This window comes from Planococcus citri, chromosome 5, assembly GCF_950023065.1.
Source record: "Planococcus citri chromosome 5, ihPlaCitr1.1, whole genome shotgun sequence".
Taxonomy (NCBI): domain Eukaryota; kingdom Metazoa; phylum Arthropoda; class Insecta; order Hemiptera; family Pseudococcidae; genus Planococcus; species Planococcus citri.
This window is the reverse complement of record NC_088681.1, coordinates 53,376,250-53,399,266: the sequence shown is the minus strand read 5'-3', so window position 1 is coordinate 53,399,266 and position 23,017 is coordinate 53,376,250. Positions and strand designations below refer to the sequence as shown.

The 23,017-nt window shown below is 34.7% G+C and overlaps 3 protein-coding genes across 6 annotated transcripts in view; 2 read left to right on the top strand and 1 right to left on the bottom strand.

Annotated features, from left to right (window-relative positions):
- Positions 1–23,017, bottom strand: part of LOC135847918 (zwei Ig domain protein zig-8-like) — a 450,816-nt gene that overhangs the window by 157,834 nt on the left and 269,965 nt on the right. The gene's annotated exons all lie outside the window — the stretch shown is intronic.
- Positions 8,085–9,783, top strand: LOC135846796 (cathepsin B-like cysteine proteinase 4). Its single transcript, XM_065366078.1, has 6 exons — positions 8,085–8,213; positions 8,309–8,542; positions 8,622–8,819; positions 8,922–9,054; positions 9,159–9,293; positions 9,390–9,783. The coding sequence occupies exons 1-6, from the start codon at positions 8,085–8,087 to the stop codon at positions 9,602–9,604; spliced, it is 1,044 nt and encodes a 347-aa protein (XP_065222150.1). The 3' UTR covers positions 9,605–9,783.
- LOC135846794 (cathepsin B-like cysteine proteinase 4) lies at positions 15,388–16,269 on the top strand (the record flags this gene model as incomplete). Its single annotated transcript, XM_065366075.1, has 4 exons — positions 15,388–15,423; positions 15,515–15,653; positions 15,791–15,925; positions 16,055–16,269. Coding segments are annotated over 4 exons (525 nt in total), but the record flags the coding sequence as incomplete, so codon positions are not given.

Below are 23,017 nucleotides of genomic sequence, written 5' to 3'. Positions count from 1 at the left end.
TAAAAAGATCCAAATGTAAAAAATCTTCAGAAAAAAAATCGTAAGATCAAATATAATGGGCTCAAAAAAATTTGAGAAAATATTCCTGGGAAAATAACAGAATTTGAAAAAATCTCAAGATCATAAAAATCTTTGAATCTCAGGGCAAAAATAAAATCTTGAAAGCTATGACAAGAACTGAATGCCAGAAATCTTGAGAAAATAATCGCAAGATCAAAGAATATGGCCTCAGGAAAACTTTGATGAAATATTCCATGAGGAAATATGAGAACTGGAAAAAATCTCGAGATCATAAGAATCTTGAAATCTCAAGGCAAAAAAAAAATCTTAAAATCTATAAAAAGATCCGAATGTCAAAAATCTTGATAAAAAAATTGCAAGATCAAAGAATATGGATTCAAGAAAATGTTGATGAATATTCCATAAAAAAATATCAAAATCGAAAAAAATCTTGAAATCGTAAAAATCTTGAAATCTCAAGGCAAAAAAATCTTGAGAAAAAAGCCGCAAGATCTTGGACTCAAAAAAACGTTGTAAACATATTCCTGGGAAAACATCAGAATTGGGGAAAATCTCGAGATCACAAAAATCTTGAAATTTCAAGCCAAAAAATTTCATAAATTGTATAAAAATAAATGATGATAATTAAAATCTTGAGAGAAAAATCTCATAGTCAAAAAATTATGGCTGTAAAAATTCTGAAGCAAGAGTATCTTGAAATTTTTTGGCAGAAAAATCTTGAAAAATGATCTTGAGATTGAAATATGTCGAGAGAAAATCTCAAGATCGTGAAATGTTGAGATAAGAAAATTTTGAAAAAATGTTGGAATCGAAAAATGTTCAAGATTATAATAAGCTTCAAATCACAAGACAAAGAGGCTTCATAATCAATGAAAAAAATATCGACGCAGAAACAACAAATTTTAATAAATTGATTCGATCACTTACTTTCTTTTGTTTTCATTTTTCTTGCTTGAGGGGGAGGGGGAGGCTACTGATACCACTTTTTTCGCAGATGGAGAAAAATAAAAAATAGGGATTTTTTTTCCTGAGATAACAACTTTGGTGGAGAAGGAGGGGGTTGGAGAGGGAAAATTCCAACTTTGCAAAATATGGTACCTACACTATGCTCGACAGGTTAGGTAACCAACACCTCACCTGAGATAACAACATTGGAGGAGGAGGGGGTTAGGCGATGGAAAATTCCTAATGCTAGACAGATTAGGGCAACCAACTCAGGGTAGCTCCATCAAAAATAAAAAACTTAGCCATAATATTTCAACTTTTTCACAATTTATTCCAAAAAGGCAGGAAAAAAGCACTTTAGCTTTCTGGACTTTTGTAGACACCCTGGTACAGTTTTTGAGGATGCACGAGTTCAAATACGAGTATTCTCCTATTTTTTAGATACGACCCTTCAGAGACCCCGCCCCCCCCGTTTTCCACACCTCGTTACAAAAAAGTGATTGGACCCATTGATTCCTAAATTTAAAGGTGCTGACTTTTGAAAGTTCGAATATCTATTCATTTATCAAGTACTACAACGCCTCCGAGCTCTTCCAGCTCTCAAATTCTAAAAACAATAGAACGAAAATTTACAAAAATGAGGTGTAACTTGTCGATTCCTGGGAAGGAGAAATGGAATGATTTGGGTAAGACCGAGGGTTTGGTATCTGAGAAAAATTCAATCTATTTTAGTAGTTCATCTCAGGCTTTCTGGGATTGCATCTCCCCCTCCCTTCAAAAAACGTTGCTCACATTTGAGAAATATATTCCCCCTGAAAACCCCCAAGAAACATACCACGTGGTATTTATCGAGCGCAAAAATAATTTATTACTCGTATATTTCATTCGGTTTAATTTTTTCCCCATTTTAAGTGATATTAAATCGCAAAACAGAAATGCATAATAAATTCACGCGTTGATAACCACCATTTCCATATCTGAGCTTGGTAACGACAACGTTTGTTTTCGCGTTCGTGCAAAAAGGTCCTTTTATACTCGTATTTTGGATACAATGGAAACGTAAAATTAATTAAAATGGATTGTCGATACGAACGAAAATGTAATTAAAATTGGTCAATTGGATCTGCTGCTTGGTGGTTTTCTTTCTCCTCTCTCTCACTCTTCTTTTTTTTTTGTCATATTTAGGATGTCATCCAAGTTTTCAAAAATTATTTCGTCGATGTCACAAAATAATTTCATCGAAACTTGACAATTTACTCGTTTTCACGAAGCAGCATTTGTATGCATTTTACGAGCAGATATTTGATGATATCCCTTTATTTTTTACCGACTTTTCGGAGAAAAGTGGAGTATTGTATTTGTTGCGATAGTGGAAGTTGGGTCGGGGAGTGACTTTTCTTTGCGTTTCGAGGGTCTGGGATCACGATAGGCTCATTCCCAAAATTTCAGGTTTCCTTATATAAGGTTTATATACTTATATATATCATCATCATCGAGTCGTATAACCGCTCGTGGTGGTATCGCGTACAAATCAACGCGTACCCTTATGCCGAATTGGGTATTTGGGCTAACATCCTTTATGTTGGTGTTGCCTCTATCGCGTTGATGACGTATCTCATGGGAATTTTATTTTTGAGCTTCCACTAGTAGTTTCCCGTTGCTTACTAGTGACATCTACACAAGCACCTTGGAGCTAGCCGGGTAGTTTAGAGACCCTGAGCTCCTCAGTGTTGACCTCTATAGACGCTCGAACCAGTTTCAGCTTTTTGATTCTGCTAACAGATGACGTGCATTATCTGTTAGCTCGGCTAATAACTGGTAGTCCCCCAGTACTTGGCGTGTAATGTTGATAATTGCACGAAAGATTTTTAATTACACGCACAAGCTTGCCTCTGTAGCTGGGTTTGAACCCGGTACCTCGTGAACGGAGGTCCGCGGCTCTACCTACTACGCCACCGAGGGACACTTATATATATATATATAGATTTAAACTTAGTCATTGTGGTGCCCGTTTCAAGTATACGTAGTCATTGTGGTGCCCGGTTTTGGGCTTGTGGCGCCCAAATCGGGCACCACAAGGTCTTTTTATATAAAACGATGTAGAATTTGATGAAATGCACTCTAAGGTGAAAAAAAAAAATTTTGAGGCAGGCACCACAAGTACCAAGTTTATATAACGGGCACCACTATGACTAAAAACCCTAAAAAAAATAAACTGCTCCGAAACACCTTTATCATACATATATATATGATCCTCTATGTACGCGGGCACCACAATTACCATAAAAGACCCGGGCACCACAAGGTACTAGGTACGTGTATTCATATATATATATACAATTTTTTTTTTGAATTTTTGATTTAATTCGAAAGCTACAAACTTTTGGATCGAAGTGAATATGCGAAATTATAGAGATCGTAGAGGCCTACTTAGATTTCAAGTTTCATCAAAATCGGTTCAGCCGTTTTCTAGGTAATGAGTTTTGAAAAATTTCGAAAAAAAATTTTGTCGCTCGATAAACTTGGAAGCTGCGTTCTTTTGGAACTTGATGATGATGCCAAAATGTTCGGCTAGTAGCCTAGTTGTGACATTTAAAATTTGATCAAAATCGGTTCAGCCGTTGCTGAGAAATTAAATTTTTAAAAAATTTTGTGCAAAGTCACCCCCCGAAAATTTGAAAAAGCTCAATTTTGTTTTCGATTACGTAAGAAAGCTACGAACTTTTGGATCATGGTGCAAGTGCGAAATCATAGGAATGGTGATGGACTTGTGATACTTCAAGTTTCAGAAAGATTGGTTCAGTCGTTACTCAAGGTAATGATTTTTAAGTGAAAAATGTCGAAAAAAAATTTTGTCGCTCGATAAACTTGGAAGCTTTGAACTTTTGAAACACGATGATGGTGACAAATTGTCCGGCTAGTATCCAAGGGCTGACATTTTGAGTTTCATCAAAATCGGTTCAACCGTTCCTGAGAAATAAATTTTTAAATGAGTTTTTAAGTGAAAAATGTCGAAAAAAAATTTTGTCGCTCGATAAACTTGGAAGCTTTGAACTTTTGAAACACGATGATGGTGACAAATTGTCCGGCTAGTATCCAAGGGCTGACATTTTGAGTTTCATCAAAATCGGTTCAACCGTTCCTGAGAAATGATTTTTTAAAAGTTCAATTTTAAATGAATTCGTGTGCCAAGTCTTTACTTAAATATTTAAGTACTCGTATGTGATGAGGTGAATTTACACATAAAATTTAATTTCTCAGCAACGGCTGAATCGATTTTGATCAAATTTGAAATTTCAGAACTACACTACTTAGCGGAGATTTCGCCATCATCATCAAGTTCCAAAAGTTCAAAGCTTCCAAGTTTATCGAGCGACAAAATTTTTTTTCGACATTTTTCACTTAAAAACTCATTTAAAAATTTATTTCTCAGGAACGGTTGAACCGATTTTGATGAAACTCAAAATGTCAGCCCTTGGATACTAGCCGGACAATTTGTCACCATCATCGTGTTTCAAAAGTTCAAAGCTTCCAAGTTTATCGAGCGACAAAATTTTTTTTCGACATTTTTCACTTAAAAATCATTACCTTGAGTAACGACTGAACCAATTTTTCTGAAACTTGAAGTATCACAAGTCCATCACCATTCCTATGATTTCGCACTTGCACCATGATCCAAAAGTTCGTAGCTTTCGCGCGTAATTGAAAACAAAATTTTCAAAAGCTCAAAGCTTTCAAATTTGTCGAGCGACAAAATTTTTATTCAGAATTTTTCAAAACTCATTACCTAGGAAATGGCTGAACTGATTTCGATGAAACTTGAAATCTCACTAGGTTTGCTCGATTCCTATTAAGTATACGACCCTCAATTTTTTGTGAATCATTCGTGAACGAATTGATCAATTTTTTGAAAGAACCATTCGCCAACGAATCTTTAATTTATGAATAAATTCGTTCGCGAATGAGTCACTAATACGAATCAATTCGTTCGCGAATGATTCATTGAAAATTGAGTAAATGAATCAATTCGTTCGCGAACGAATCACATGTCTGAATCGGTTCGTTCGTGAACGATTCACTTGTATGAATTAATTCGTTCGCGAACGATTCACTTGTACGAATCGATTCGTTCGCGAACGATTCACTTGTACGAATCAATTCGTTCGCGAACGATTCACTTGTATGATTTGATTCGTTCGCGAACGAGTCACTTATACGAATCGATTCGTTCGCGAACGAGTCACTTATACGAATCGATTCATTCACGAACGAGTCACTTGTACAAATCGATTCGTTCACGAACAAGTCACTTATACGAATCAGTTCGTTCGCGAATCACTGTTTAAATAAAAGTGGATCAATTCGTTCGTAAGAGATATTTATTTTACGAAAAGTCGGTCTTTTCACGCTTACTGCGTGAGAGTTTTTTGTATTTTTATGCAGGTATCTACTGTCCATACTTTAAACACTCTGTGTTTCATTAAATCGCGTAGGTAGGTAGGCGCAATACGATTTAAGTTACGTTGTTATTCGAGTATTGAAGTAAAAATGAGGTGAAGTGAAAAAGAAAGGTCGAAGCTCGATCGAGAGTTTTCATTTGTGAAATTCGATATAGCTCAAGTGCACGATTTGGCGTATCTATCTGTATACCTTTATACGTAGGTAGCTACTAGCTAGGTTGGTAGGTAGTATAGCTAAGGTACCATATATATGAAATGAAATGAAAAAAAAAACTTCAAGTTTACTCGAAATAAAAGTCGACAAGTCGGTAACGTTAAACTGTCTAGTGCAGGTGACGTTACTCTGCGTATTTACACGCACACATAGTACTACGTACCTACTTGAGTGAAAGACTATCGACGAGCTGTAAAGGGAAAGCAAAGAGATAAAAGGCTGGTACCAGTACGACATACTACGAAAAAAGGATCATAGCTGGGTTGTTGCTTTACGTGAAAACGCTCTCAAATCCGGGTAAACATTTTGTCTAAGTATAGCTTGTGCTGCGTATCGTAGTATATACGTATACTTATATTTACCCTACCTACCTGTAGACCCTGTACAGAAATTAAATTTCGCCTCGAACAAATCTCCTTTTTCTCTCCTTGCTGCGATGTTTCTTTTCACAAAGCATAAGGTGGTATCGCTTTCATTTTTCGGTGTATTTGTTTTCGTAAGAGTTGGCCGATGGCATTGGTCAGCCACGTGAATGAAAATATCATGTCAAATGTACCTACGAGATGCCTACGTGCGTTGTACTTGAGTACAAAACATAAAGATGAAATCAAACTGGCGAACTGTTGGGATGATTTTTTTCATTTTTTTCTTTGGAACATTCACAACTTTTTTAAATTGTAGGCCTGCGTAGGTATCAACATTCTGATTGTTTGAGTGCTTCTCGTCGCAAAATTTTAAAAATAATCTCACATGGATTCCAATATTAAACCTATGAGTACAACTCGAACTCTGATTTGTTGAACGGAACCAAGTTTGATCGAATAAGCGTGTCCTAAAACCATACTAACTGAAATTTCAGGCGTTGAAGTTCATTTTTTAATTTTTAGCGAATTTTTCAAACAATAAAAAACTAAAAAAAAATATTTTAATTAAAAGGAATTTTTAAACTTTTTAATGAAAGCAATTTTTGAGGGGGGGGGGGGGTTCAAGCGAAATTTCACTTTATTTTTTTTATTTTTGAAATTTATCAATGCAGTGTTTAGACGACATATAGGTTCACTGAAAAAGGAAAAACATCGAATGAAGGAGTTAAATTTTCATTAAATGGTTTCAACCACACAAGGAAACATTTTCAGGTGTCACACTCCGATTTGAACGGGACCACGATTTTTGGAAAGAGCATAGTCTAAAACCCTCAAAACCAAATTTTCAGCTGCCCAAGTTCATTTTTCGATTTTTGGCAAATTTTTGAAAATTCAAAATTAACTGTTTTTGGCGATGTACCTATGCTTTTTTTAAAAAGTACGTACTTGATCAGTAAAAATGGTCAAAATAAGTCCCAAACCTAATATTAATTACCCATATCTAAATTTCACCATTTCCAACCATTCTGGAGCCTCCAGCGCGATTTTTCAATTTCTCCAGAATTTTGAATTCGCTCCAGAAGGCGTGAATATGAAGTTGGGCAGCTAAAAATCGAGTTGTGTATTATACTCGACCTGTTTAACGAGTTGATCTACATTTGAGCCGATTTTGGGAGTGACACCTCAAGAGTGGTTTTTTGACCAGCTTTTTTCAAAATTAAAAAATCAAAAAAATCAAAAGATGACCTTTTGTGTGGAAATTTCGCTTGAGGCTCCAGAATGGCAGGAAATGGTGAAATTTGGATTTGGGTAATTAATATTAGGTATGGGACTTATTTTTTGACCATTTTTACTGATCAAGTAGGTACTTTTTAAAAAAAGCATACATCGCCAAAAACACTCAATTTTGAATTTTCAAAAATTTGCCAAAAATCTAAAAATGAACTTGGGCAACTGAAAATTTGGTTTTGGGGGTTTTAGACTATGCTCTTTCCAAAAATCGCGGTTGCGTTCGAATCGGAGTGTGACACCTCAAGAGGTTCCCTTGTCAGGTTATTAGAAAATTTCACGGTTGATATTTCCGAGTAAAATCTCCAATACATACATTGTTTAAAGATGGTTTTTGAAGTTTTCTTTTCTTACGTCTTCACGAGCTAGCAATTTCAAACTTCCCACGGAGCACTTGAGCCGAATTGAAAAAAAAGTGGACTGTCACATTAAGTGGCTGAGAATATTTTGATATATGTTCCTAAAATTTCAAAGATGAAATGTTGAGCACGCGTAGGAGAATATTTCATCTGATAATTTCTTCAATTGACAATTTCGTAACGTATTTGGGTATCTGAAGAGGTCTGAATCGAATAAAAAAGAAGTACCTTGTTCACCGACACCTTTTTTTTTTTTTTTTTTTTTTTTTTTTAAATCAAAGTTTGATCGACGCAACACTCGATAAGAATTCATGGAATATAATTTTGTACATGATTGTTCGTTAAAAAAAATATATATAATTTTAAAATCAAGGTAGTTTACGCGGGAGCATTAAAAACAATAGTTGTATATCGTTTTCATAATTTTGATATGATGAAGTTTCAGTTATACATTGCCATAATTTTCCTAATAACAACGTCAGTTTTGACGAATCATGAGAAAAAAATCAATTTACGAGAAATAGCAGCCGAGGTGAATTCAGACCGGACTCTTTCATGGAAGGTAATTAGCTAATTATTCAACATTATTCGCCTATCATAAGCTATTTTAAATTAACACCTGAATACGTTTCTATACAAATTGATTTTGTACTTCAGGCGAGCGCATATGGCCAGAATGAAGTCGATATAAGTGAAATTATGAAAAAATTTGGTGCAAAATTCAGAAAAAGTGACCAATTAACGTCGATTAAATTTACAAACGTTGTTCAAAATGAAACCAAAGTAGGCTTCGGCTCGGGTTACCCCACTTCATACGATGCTCGAGAAGAATATCCCCACTGCCCTTCTATTTCGCACATAAGAGATCAATCAACTTGCGGCTCTTGTTGGGTAATTATTACATATACATATATTATTTTTTCACAAGCCGGACTTACGATCAAATTTTCTAACAAATTAAGGTATGTAGGCCGTTTCTGCAGCTTCTGTATTCAGCGATAGATTATGCATACATAGCAATGGAAAATACACCGATGAATTATCCTCTCGTTTCATGTTATCTTGCGATAACAACGGCGATGGCTGCAAGGGCGGATACTTAGATATGGCATGGGAATTTTTAAAAAAACGTGGCACGTTGACAGGAGGTGAATTTGGATCTAAAGAAGTGAGTGCATTATTTTTACTATAAGTGGTAATTTAAATTAGGTACGGAACAAATAGACCTGCGTGCAACGTATGCCATCTAAAATTTCAATGATATGTTAAGGGTTGCCAGCCTTATCCTTTTCCTCCCTATGTCTGGTACTTACCATTTATAGAGTATTCAACGCCTCAATGTTTGGAAAATGAATGCAATAATGAATCTTATGAATACGATTACGAACCCGATCTAATAAAAGGTGAGTTCAGTTCAGATATCCAATACAGTACTCATCTGACATAAAGTTGATAAAAAGCTGCGAAAAACGCGTACCTACTGATTGAATGTGTAATAATGTTTCAGCCAGAGATATTTATCATGTGGGAGACTTTACTGGATCATCAATTAATGCATATTACATCCAAGATGAAATCTTAAACAATGGCCCTGTTCAAGCATTCTTAGTCGCGTATCTAGACTTGCTCACTTATCAATCAGGTAGGCACCCACAAAATATAAAATTCCTCGTATGTGTGATCAAATATGTAATAGGTAGCCAATTTGTGACATATCTATTTTTGTTTGTCACAAAAGGAATCTACCGTCATTATAGACAGAGGGGACAAGTGCCTTTGGCAGGACATGCTGTCAAGATTATCGGCTGGGGAGAAGAATTCGGTGTCAAGTATTGGTTAATTTCCAATTCATGGGGTGAAAATTGGGGTGAAAAGGGAACATTCAGAATGATACGAGGAGAAAATCATTGTAATATTGAAACTGGAGTTTATGCAGGTATTCCAGAACTTTAATTGGTACCTACAGGGTGTCCGGTGAGCATGAGAATATTTCAGATTATCCTACGCGCCATGGTCATCTCATCGATATAATTTTTTGTTTTGTTTTGTTTTTTTACATTAAGATGTGTTATTTAAGTTCTATCCTCAGACTCTTCAATTTGCTATCCAAACAAAAATTCGTGTAATCAAATTTAAACAATTTTGACAGCGGTTACTCCAATCTGGAACTGAATCTCAAGTTGATTCAGTGATGCTGAAATATCCTTATTAAGCATTTTGAATGGAATTGTTCAATTTATAAAATATTTCATTAGATTTGCCTTCTAAAATGTTCTATTGTTTCATTGATTTTTTTTTCATGTGCAGTGAGACTCAAAAGTCCATAAACATGTGTTGAAATTTTGAGACCTTTGAAAATAAAAAAAAATTGAAGCAAAAACATTTCCACCAGAGCTGTTCCAACAATTTTTTTTTGAAATTTTGGTATTTTGGTTCAGTTTGGCATCAAAATAAAGACGATCTGTGTATGCACGATAACGACTTGAAATTTCGAAATGGTCAAATGATCAAAAAGAAGTGGAGAGATTAAACAAGGGCATCATTTTGATAACAGGACAACATCAGGACTTTTGATCAGCAATTTTTTCAACGTTTTAATTTACGGGGGAGGGCTGGAAATTTCTCCAATCGTTTCCATGACGAGAGGATGCAAACTCAACTCAAAGAGGTCTTGAAAAAAAAATGAAAATTCTGAGAGAAAAGGTAAATTTTTTCCGTTTGATTAAAAAAACTGAAAGAAAAGCATGACCTGTAAGTATTTTTTTTTAAAATTCTGACCAAAAAAAAACATTATCATTAGCATCATCATCATTATTGAACTTTGATCTGGTGAGCTGTTCAACCCATCTGGGAAGCTGTAGAAGAATTGCTCGCTGATGCGTCATCAGGTTTTTTCCTCGGCCTTCCTCTGCTCCTCCCAGAGCTGTGGGACTGAAACGATTTTGAGATTGGATGCATTTCGGGATTTCTTCTTCTAAATTTTCATTTTGGATTCGGGATTCGTTTTGGGATTGAAAAAATTGTTTCAGTTCCGGGTTGAATTGGTTTTGGTTTCGGGATTTCCATTTCAACCAATTTTAAGCCCAAATTGACTAATGGGCCCGGCAATGGTTTAAAAAATGGGAGGTTTTGACGTGAAAAATCCAATGATATAATTCGTTTAACATTTTGAATGCATGTATTTTGCTTAATTTGTCGAGTAATTTTTATTATAATTCAAATAATTGATGATAAATGATGTAAAATGACCATTTATCAAAATAAAATCGCGGAAAAAAGCCAAAAATTGAAATCCTAAAACCAAAACGATTTTGTTTTGGTTCCGGAATTTTTTCGGTATTGGGATCAAGAAAAATAATGATTTTGGTTTTGGGATTGGATTTGAATTGAGACATAATCAATCCGGTTTTGAGATCATTTTGGTCCCACAGCTCTGGCTCCTCATGTCAGTTGGAGTGTATACTTTGACTTTTCGAGGGGACCATTCATCATGCATTCTATCAACGTATCTTTGCCATTTCTTTCTGTAATCTTTCACCCATCTAATGATTGGCTCTGCTCCCAGCTCCTTCAGGATGTCTTCATTCCTTTTCTTATCGTGTCTCTTATATCCTGCCATTGCTCACATGAATCTCATTTCCACAGCAGGTACTCTGCTTCTTATATGAGGAGGTGGATCATTGTTCATGTTTTGCTTCCATACAGCAGCATTGGTCTTGCCAGCGCAGCGTATTGTAAATTCTTATTCGAGTATAGACTCTTGACTTTTCTTGGAGGGATGGCTCGGTTTATTGCCCCGCTTAATCTCAGGAATTTGTTGATCTTAAGTTGTGCATCCACCTCTCCTTCATGAGAAAGCTCACCCCCGAGATATTTAAAGCTTCTGACTTGTTCCACTGGCAGTCCATTTACAAATACAACAATTTTACTGCATATTGGCTCTTTCCACCCAAAGGCCATCACTAGGGTGGTTCATGGAACAATAGAAAAAGTTTTATGTTTTAATGTTTTGAGCTTACCCCCTAGAAGTGTTCCATTTGGTTTGAAAACACTTGACAAAAAATTGCAGGTCAAAAAAATAATATTTAGAGGTCGCGCATGAGAGTTGAAAGTTGAAAAGGTATGAGCGCGTCGAGCGAAAACTTCCCACGGTTGCGCGCCGGGGAACGCAGCGTTGCGTCCCCTTGTTGGATTGAAGCAGATTACAACACATTAACCCCTCTACAATGCATGATAAGTAAGTCTAGTCCTTGGTGGGCTTTTTAAGATGTTATCAATGATGAGTCAACGACAATTTTTCAATTCCGAAGATCACTGAAGGTGAAAATACATAGGAGCAAAAGATTTGAAAAGTAAAGAAAAAAAGTACAGTATTTGAGGTTGTATGTCCTATTCTATTCTACTTGGAAACCTAAGGGAAAAAATTTATGGGATAAATTTACGTTGAAATATGAATATTCTATAAGATTTAGCACTTCCAGTTGATGTTTTATCAACTATTATCAATTTAAGAGCTATTACTTAGTAAAAAATGAAAAATGGATTTTTTTGATTTCTAATTATAAATTCCATAATTTGGGTTCAAATGAATTCTACAACCGAAAAATCATAATCAATACTTCGGAATAGTTGTTTTACAAACCCCCCCCAAAATTGGTATCATTTAATAAGTTGTAGTGGGATGCCACTCTCAGTACAATTGCATAGAATCAACCGCGTCGAGCTTCGTTGCGTTTCCCACGGCACCGTCGTGGGGAGTAGTGTGCTTGTGCGCGCTCGTAGCTCTCAACATTCAACGCTTGTGCGCGACCTCTAAATATTATTATTTTTCAACAAAATTTTATGGTGTCATTTTTACATCAAAAGAAACAAAATTAGGGGGTAAGACCTCAAGATTTCAAAAAAAAATGTTACATGAACCACCCTAGCCATCACCCTTGTTTTTGACGACAAGATTTTCATTCCATATTTATCTGCTACTTTCTGAAGGTTGTACCCATACAACAATGACCATGCTAATTTCAATGTGAATGTCGACCCATCCACATCCGTCACTTTTGGATGCCACATGTCGATGTGAATTTTGACCCTGTGTCGAGCTAATTGTCGATGTAATTGTCGACTGATTCATCTGCATTCGTGTCGACAATTGGTTCAACACAGGGTCGAAATTCACATCTACATGGGGTATCCAAAAGTGACGGATGTAGATGGATCGACATTTACATCAAAATTTATGTCGACTTCCTGCTTCGTAAAATTATAAAATTTGAGTTTGAAAATTTAAAATTTTTTTTCCAAAAATTATTTCCTCTGATGTGGCTATTGCTCATGCTGAAAACAGCATCAACGCAAAGTCCACTTCCGAGGAAGTACAGACGAAAAATCTGTACAATCAAATAGTTGAACAGAAATTCCTTAGGTATATCAAAGATGGTGCAATACTTTATCTAAGAGTACTAAACTAATCCATTTTTCATGTCAACATGTCGATGTTAATGTTGATGTGAAATTTGACATCAACAAATACATCCACAATATCAACATCATATCATCTACCACTCGAAACTGTGGAAAATGAATATTTTCATCAATGCCCTAAAAAATTTGTTATCCTCATTGAACAAAGATCATATTTTTGAATGTTTACTAAACTTTTAAACACTAAAACAGAAATTTTAATTCTGAAAAATTGGTTGACGTAGTTGTAGATGTAAATTTCAAGCATAGAATTTTACATAAGTATCTACATGTCGAGATGGCATGTCGAGGTATCAGAAATAATGAGAAAATTTCGAAACTTTTCATTTACCTTGCTTTTGTACAGACAGAAGATTCCCACTTAATAATTAATTGATCACTTTTCCATCATTATGTTGGAAAAAAACGTACTTGATGTAAATGTCGACGTAGACAATTGTTGTGCAGGCAAGACATTCTTGCATAAATGAACCCTCTTAGGGTGTAAGACTTTGAAAAAGTGAAAAAAATTTCCCATATACAACTGACTCACCCTAGTGTTGGTGTAGCATTTGTGGACCATCAACTTCCACATTGACATATCGTCAACAACTCCAAACTATGAAAAAATGAATAATTCTGTAAATGCCATCAAAAATGTGTTCTTCTCTTCAAACGAGATGATATTTTAAAATGTTTACTAAACTTTTAAGCACTAAAACAAAATTTTAATTCTGAAAAATTGGTCGACATAGTTGTGGACATAAATTTTGAGCATCAAATTTTACATCAACATGTCGACATCGCATGCGAGGTATCAGAAATAATGAGAAAATCTCAAAAAATGTTTACTAACCTGGCTTATTCACAGACAGAGAATTCCTACTAAATAACAAGATGCCACATCTTGTTTAATTTTTTTTTTTTTAGGCGCTAGATTCTGAAAAGTTCAAGTTTACTGAAAAAGGAAAAACAACGAATGAAGGGTTAAATCTTCATTAAATGGTTTCAAACTCAGGTTTAGAAAATTGCACGATTGATTTTCCCGGGAAAAATCTCCAAAATATTGTTTAAAGATGGTCAAATTTGAAACTTTCTCGTCTTAATTACTTTTTCATAATCTCAAAATTTTGAACTTTCTACAGAGCACTTGTGCCGAAATGAAAAAAAAGTGGACTGTCAATGTCATATGAAGTGGCTGAGAAGTGAGAATATTTTAATATACGTATAAGCATTCCTAAAATTTCAAAGATGAAATGTTGAGCACGCGTAGGAGGGTGTTCCATCTGATAATTTCTTGAATTGACAATTTCGAGATGTATTTTGGGTATTTGAAGAGGTCTGAATCAGAAAAATAACGAAGAGTACCTTGTTCAACGACACATTTTTTTAAAAATTAAAGTTTGATCGACATGCAACTCGATAAGAATTCATAGAATATAATTTTTCACATGATTGTTCGTTGAAAAGAAATTTAAATTTTAAAATTGAGGTATGCAGTACCTATAAGCTTTGATTTAGACATTGCATTAAAAAAATTTTAGTATCGTTTTCATTTCGATATGATGAAGTTTCTGTTATACATAGCAATAATTCTCCTAATAACGTCAGTCTTGGCGAATCGTAAGAAAAAAATCAAACACGAAAAAATCAATTTACGAGAAATAGCAGCCGAGGTGAATTCAGACCGGACTCGTTTATGGAAGGTAACTATAATCAGCTAATTATTCAATATTGTTGTCCTATCATAAACTATTTTTAAATCAACAACCGAACACGTTTGTGTACTTACAAATTGATTTTTTACTTCAGGCGAGCGCATATGGCCACGATGAAGTCACCGTAAGTGAAATTACAAAAAGATTGGGTGCAAAATTGAGAAAAAGTGACCAATTAACGCCGATTAAATTTCCAAACGTTGTTCATAATGAACCCAAATTAGGCTTCGGCTCGGGTTACCCCATTTCATACGATGCTCGAGAAAAATATCCCAACTGCCCTTCTATTTCGCACATAAGAGATCAATCAACCTGCGGTTCTTGTTGGGTAATTATTACATATTTTCACAAGCCAGACTTACGATCAAATTCTCTAATAAATTAAGGTATAAGTAGGCAGTTTCTGCGGCTTCTGTACTTAGCGATAGATTATGCATACATAGCGATGGAAAATACACCGATGAATTATCCTCTCGTTTCTTATTGTCTTGCGATAAGAACAACAATGGCTGCAAGGGAGGATACTTGGATTTAACGTGGGTTTTTTAAAAACAATATGGGACGTTGACAGGAGGTGAATTTGAATCTAAAGAAGTGAGTATATTTTTACTTAGAACGCAATTTTAATTGAACAAATAGACCTGCGTGCAACGTATATCGTCTCAAATTTTAATGATATGTTAAGGGTTGCCAACCTTACCCTCTTCACCCCTGTGACTGGTCTCAAAACTCACGATGCCCAGAGTATTCAACGCCTCAATGTTTAGAAAATCAATGCGATAATGAATCTTATGGATACGATTATAAACCCGGTCTAATTAGAAGTAAGTTCACGTAATCAAACATAAAATTGATCAAAGGCTGCAAAAAACGCATACTGATTGAAAATTATTACAACAACAACAACAATAATAATAATAATATAGTATGTACCAGTCCATGAACCGTGATAATGTTTCAGCCAGAGAATCATATCATGTAGGTGACTATGATGGATCATCAAATAATGAATATTACATCCAAGATGAAATCTTAAACAATGGCCCAGTTCAAGCATCTTTACTCGTGTATAAGGACTTTGCCACTTACCAATCAGGTCGAACCCATAAATAGATAAACTTCCTCGCATGTGTGATCCAATAATAGCCTATAATTAATGTGTATGTAATATTATTGACGAAGAAATAATTTGTGACTTATTATCTCTTTCTGTTTGTCACAAAAGGAATCTACCATCATTATGAACAGAGTGAAGAAAAATCTTTGGGAGGACATGCTGTCAAGATTATTGGCTGGGGAGAAGAATACGGTGTCAAATATTGGTTAATTGCCAATTCATGGGGCGAAAATTGGGGCGAAAACGGAACATTCAGAATAATACGAGGAGAAAATCATTGTAATATTGAAACTGGAGTTTATGCAGGTATTCCAGAACTTTAAGGGCTTTTGGTAAAACTACCATTGAATAATTCCCATAAGCATTTCGAATTGCATTGTTCAATAAATTTATAAAATATTTCATTATATGTACATATTATTTAACTGAAATGCCCTATTGTTTCATTATACATAATATCATTTTTTTTTGTGGATGAAATTGTGGGATCTTTCAACAATTTTTTAATTTTGGTATTTTGATTCGCTTTGGCATCAAATTGAAAAGGTCTGCGTGTGAATAACAACGAATTGAAACACACAAATGGTCAAGTAATCAAAAAAAATGGAGGAAGTGAATAAGGACATCATTGGAACAACAGAGCAAGAGCAGGACTTCTGATTAGTAGGGCAACCCAAAATATGCTCTCATTCAAGGTAAAATATTCAATATATATTCGATTTTTTGAGGTGAAATATTCGACAAAAATATTCGATTACCCCTAAAATATTCGAAAATATTCGAAATCAAATTTGGTATCGTTTCACTCGCCTTTACAAGCACATTACAAAAATGGCTACATCGTTGGGTTTCGTTTCCTAAATCACATGAACTATTCGCAATTTTGCAAAATGGAACAAAATTGTTGAATTAAAATTCTATTTTGATCGTCAAAAAAAGAAAAAAAATCTAAGCTTGATTTAAAATTCAATCTTCATCATCATTTCATCAATCATCAATATCATCATCATTAAAAAGAACCATTTTTTTCATCTTCAACATTCTGTGAAAATGACGTTTCCTGTGTTGCGATTCTCAAAATGCAAAAATTTCCAAAATATTCAAAAGTATTCAAAAATATTTGATAAATTGCAAAATATGTGGTAATTTTAGACAAAAATATTCAAATAGCAAAGGTAAAAAGAACCTTTTAGCGAGAAGTTTGTTAGATTAGGAAGAAATAACTCTTGCTTCTCAGTTTTTACTATTTATTAGTGCAAAGCTTTTCAAACACCAAGTGTTCATCATCAGGCTTAAATCACTATTGAACAAAATAACCAAGTCTACAAGCTTATTATACTAGTGTACAAGGGTGTGGTAGTTTAACAGTACAAGGGTGTGGCAGTACAAGGGTGTGGTCATGTGGAAGAGGGTGTGGTTGTAGGTGAGGATGTGGTAGGAGTCATGTCTTCAAGTTTGGTTTTAATAACAGAAAGTAGGATATTTTCTAAGGGTTTTAAGTCATTATTTAGTAAATTTGTTTTGTTTTTCTTCATGGCTATTGCTTCCCTAATGTTTAATTGAGATGGTTTATCTATTTTTTGTATGAGGTTCAGGTTTTCAAAGGAAGTAGTGTGGTTGGTGGCAATGAGATGATCTGAGAGAGCAGACTTATTTTCATATTTGTATTTAGCATAATAAAGATGTTCCTTGAACCTCTTTTTGATGTTTCTTTTGGTTTGACCTATATAAATTCCTTGGCAATCTTTACATTTGATTTTGTAGATGCCACTACAGTCTTCAGGTTTGTCTTTGTCTTTAGTGTTACCAAGAAGGTTTTTAATTTTGTTATCATTGGTGAAAATGGGTTGTATGTTGTGTTTTCTGAAGACTGTTTTCATTTTATTTGTGAGAGGGGGATAGTAACTGATCCTAACTCTTTTGACATCATCTTTTTCAGCAATAAAAGTTGTGGCATCTCTGATTAGTTTTTTGTTTTCATGTTTTCTTATAAGTTTTTGGATAGATGTTTTTGTGTAGCCAAGGTTGGAAGCAATAGACATGATGTTTTTTATTTCTTTATTTTGGTTATTTTTATTTAGGGGGAGATTTAAACACCTGTGTATCATGCTGTTGAAAGCAGCAAATTTTTGGTTCCAAGGCTGGAAAGAGTCTGAAGGAATGTAGTTATTGGTGTGGGTGGGTTTTCTATAGATATCAAATTCAAGATGGTCAGAATGTCTAATGATTAACATGTCCAGAAAAGGGAGTTTGTTTTGTTGTTCAAGCTCATAAGTGAATTTGATGGTAGGATAGAGACTATTTAAAGCATTGAGGAATTCCTCAATGTTGAAGTCTTCAGGAATGATACACAGGATGTCATCAACATATCTAAACCATGCTTTGGGAAAGTTTTTATTGTTCTTTTTGAATTTTGTCTCAAGGTGGCTCATGAAAAAATTTGCCAAAAAGGGAGATAAGGGGTTGCCCATAGCTGTGCCTCCTGTTTGTTTGTAGTAAGTTCCATTTATTTGGAAAATGTTTTGGGAAGTGCATAATTTTATAGTATTCATATAATGGGTTATTTCTTTTTTGTTGATATTTTGTTCTTTTAGCCAGTTTTCTATCATTTCTAAAGTCTCAGGAATAGGCACACTGGGGAAAAGATTTTGTACATCAAAAGATATGAGCCTGTCTGTGTCATTAATAGTAATCCCTTGCAGTTTTTCTGCAAGTTCATAATTATTTTTAACTTGAAGAGTTTCAGGAAAAGGAAGGTTTTGGAGGTTACAAAGGAGTTTTTTGGCAATGTTATAGGAAGGAGAGTTGATATTGGCCACAATTGGTCTCATAGGATAGTTAGGTTTATGGATCTTGGGAAGACAGTACATTTTAGGAACTTTAGGATTGGAAGGAAAAGGAGTGTTATTAAGGAAGGGAGTAGTTTTCACCAAACTTTTCACTTCTTTCACCATTTTATCCACAGGATCACTTTTTCCAATCCTAAAGTTCCTAAAATGTACTGTCTTCCCAAGATCCATAAACCTAACTATCCTATGAGACCAATTGTGGCCAATATCAACTCTCCTTCCTATAACATTGCCAAAAAACTCCTTTGTAACCTCCAAAACCTTCCTTTTCCTGAAACTCTTCAAGTTAAAAATAATTATGAACTTGCAGAAAAACTGCAAGGGATTACTATTAATGACACAGACAGGCTCATATCTTTTGATGTACAAAATCTTTTCCCCAGTGTGCCTATTCCTGAGACTTTAGAAATGATAGAAAACTGGCTAAAAGAACAAAATATCAACAAAAAAGAAATAACCCATTATATGAATACTATAAAATTATGCACTTCCCAAAACATTTTCCAAATAAATGGAACTTACTACAAACAAACAGGAGGCACAGCTATGGGCAACCCCTTATCTCCCTTTTTGGCAAATTTTTTCATGAGCCACCTTGAGACAAAATTCAAAAAGAACAATAAAAACTTTCCCAAAGCATGGTTTAGATATGTTGATGACATCCTGTGTATCATTCCTGAAGACTTCAACATTGAGGAATTCCTCAATGCTTTAAATAGTCTCTATCCTACCATCAAATTCACTTATGAGCTTGAACAACAAAACAAACTCCCTTTTCTGGACATGTTAATCATTAGACATTCTGACCATCTTGAATTTGATATCTATAGAAAACCCACCCACACCAATAACTACATTCCTTCAGACTCTTTCCAGCCTTGGAACCAAAAATTTGCTGCTTTCAACAGCATGATACACAGGTGTTTAAATCTCCCCCTAAATAAAAATAACCAAAATAAAGAAATAAAAAACATCATGTCTATTGCTTCCAACCTTGGCTACACAAAAACATCTATCCAAAAACTTATAAGAAAACATGAAAACAAAAAACTAATCAGAGATGCCACAACTTTTATTGCTGAAAAAGATGATGTCAAAAGAGTTAGGATCAGTTACTATCCCCCTCTCACAAATAAAATGAAAACAGTCTTCAGAAAACACAACATACAACCCATTTTCACCAATGATAACAAAATTAAAAACCTTCTTGGTAACACTAAAGACAAAGACAAACCTGAAGACTGTAGTGGCATCTACAAAATCAAATGTAAAGATTGCCAAGGAATTTATATAGGTCAAACCAAAAGAAACATCAAAAAGAGGTTCAAGGAACATCTTTATTATGCTAAATACAAATATGAAAATAAGTCTGCTCTCTCAGATCATCTCATTGCCACCAACCACACTACTTCCTTTGAAAACCTGAACCTCATACAAAAAATAGATAAACCATCTCAATTAAACATTAGGGAAGCAATAGCCATGAAGAAAAACAAAACAAATTTACTAAATAATGACTTAAAACCCTTAGAAAATATCCTACTTTCTGTTATTAAAACCAAACTTGAAGACATGACTCCTACCACATCCTCACCTACAACCACACCCTCTTCCACATGACCACACCCTTGTACTGCCACACCCTTGTACTGTTAAACTACCACACCCTTGTACACTAGTATAATAAGCTTGTAGACTTGGTTATTTTGTTCAATAGTGATTTAAGCCTGATGATGAACACTTGGTGTTTGAAAAGCTTTGCACTAATAAATAGTAAAAACTGAGAAGCAAGAGTTATTTCTTCCTAATTCAAATAGCAATCAAATATGCGAAAATATTCATTTTAAGGCAAAATATTCGAAAATATTCGAAATGAAGTAGGTCTTAAATGAAAGGCAATTTTCTGAAACGTAAAATGATTTTGTTACATTTGTAAACGGAGTGCAACAAAAAAAGATTCAAAAAAATATATTGGGTTGCCCTACTGATTAGAAATTTTTCAAAGTTTCCATACACCGAGGAGGCCGGAAATTTCTCCAATCGTTTCCATGAGGAGAAGAGACAAACTCAACTCAAAGAAGACTTGAAAAAAAAAATGTTTAAAATGAAAATTCTGAGAGAAAAGGTAGATTTTTTACGTTTGATTGGAAAAAAAACTTGAATTCATAGGTTTGATGCCCAGCGAAGTTTTAAAGAATCATACAATTTACATTGAAGCCATCTGAAATTCTTCTTATTGAGCAACTTTTCGATGTATGTAAAATACTTTCCAGATCTCAAACAATGAGCTAATTTACTTCTGAGAAGACAAAGATAATATTTGAACAATGATTTTCTTTCCTCCTGGCGCAGAAATGAATGTCCTTTTAAAAATAGTTCGGATGCAATAATGCATTAAAAATTGAAAATTAGAACTGTTCAGAGGAACATTTGTTACAATTTTTCACTTTCAGTGCTCAAAATTGACGAATGCCCCCTTCACTCTCCCTCCCTACCTTCCTCCCAAATCGTGAACTACCTATGGACATTTCGAAAGCCTTGAGTTCAACATCAATTGATTCAGAATTTTAAAAACTACGAATAACTTAGTCCGGCACATGACAATAGGAGTAATTGCAACCCCCCCCCAGATCCTCCAGGACAACTTTTTTATTAAAGGGGACATCGCAAGGAACATTTTAAAGTAAACTTGCCCAAAAAAAAGTTGGCCTTACTAACAAAATGGCGGCCATTTTGATTGACAGGTCAGCCGAAATCGCAGATTTTGCGTTTCAACATAGGACTTAATTTTTCAAACTTTACAAAGGTAGATCGAAAGATCATGCAAAAATTTATCACCTGTCGAAATTTCAAGTGCTAAAGTGCGTTTTTCGATTTTTTGTGAATTTTTGAAAATCGAATTACGGCCAAAAATGAAGTAAAAAATCAAAATTTTACCAAATTGACCAAGAAAGCTGAAATTTGGGATATACCCTATTTTTGACATGACAAATCGATTGGAAACGGTTTCAACCCGTTTTGAGCAGTTCTGGAGCCTCCAGCAGATTTTTGAAACTCGAAATTCCCACAAAATTCCATCAAATTGGAGTTGTAAAGCTAAAATTTATTTCAAAAACTAATTTAAATACGCTACGAAGTACTGCAGGTAAATTTTAAGTAGTTTTAGGTCCTCCAGCGACTTTTTGAAAATTCCTGAAGCCTCCAGCAGATTTTTGAAACTTTAAATTTTCACAAAATTTCATCAAATGGAGATGGAAAGCTGAAATTTACTCTACACTCCAATTTTAACACCCTCTGAAGACGACTTCAGGTGGGTTCAAGTCATTTTAGGACCTCCAGCGACTTTTTTGAAAATTACTGGAGCCTCCAGCAGATTTTTGAAACTTGAAATTTCCCCAAAATATCATCAAAATAAGATGGAGAGTCGAAATTCATTCTGCAAACTAATTTCAATACACTACGAAGTTGACTGCTGGTGAATTTCAAGTCGTTTGGGAGCCTCCAACAACTTTTTGAAAGGTTGTATGACGTTTTCTTGGAAAATTGAAATTTCCTAAAAGTAGCCGGAAGCTTCAAAACCATTTGAAACCACCATGTAGTCTGTGAAGTAAATTCTAGCTTGCCAACTCCATTTGATAAATTATTGTTGGGGAAATTTCAAGTTTCAAAAATCTACTGGAGGCTCCAGTAATTTTCAAAAAATGCGCTGGAGGCTCCAAAACGACTTGAAATTTACCTGCAGTACTTCGTAGCGTATCGAAATTAGTTTTTAGAATAAATTTCAGCTTTACAACTCCAATTTGATGGAATTTTCAATTGTGTGGGAATTTCGAGTTTCAAAAATCTGCTGGAGGCTCCAGAACTGCTCAAAACGGGTTGAAACCGTTTCCAATCGATTTGTCATGTCAAAAATAGGGTATATCCCAAATTTCAGCTTTCTTGGTCAATTTGGTAAAATTTTGATTTTTTCCCTCATTTTTGGCCGTAATTCGATTTTCAAAAATTCACAAAAAATCGAAAAACGCACTTTAGCACTTGAAATTTCGACAGGTGATAAATTTTTGCATGATCTTTCGATCTACCTTTGTAAAGTTTGAAAAATTTCGTTCAAGTCCTATGTTGAAACGCAAAATCTGCGATTTCGGCTGACCTGTCAATCAAAATGGCCGCCATTTTGTAAGTAAGGCCAACTTTTTTTTGGCAAGTTTGCTTTAAAATGTTC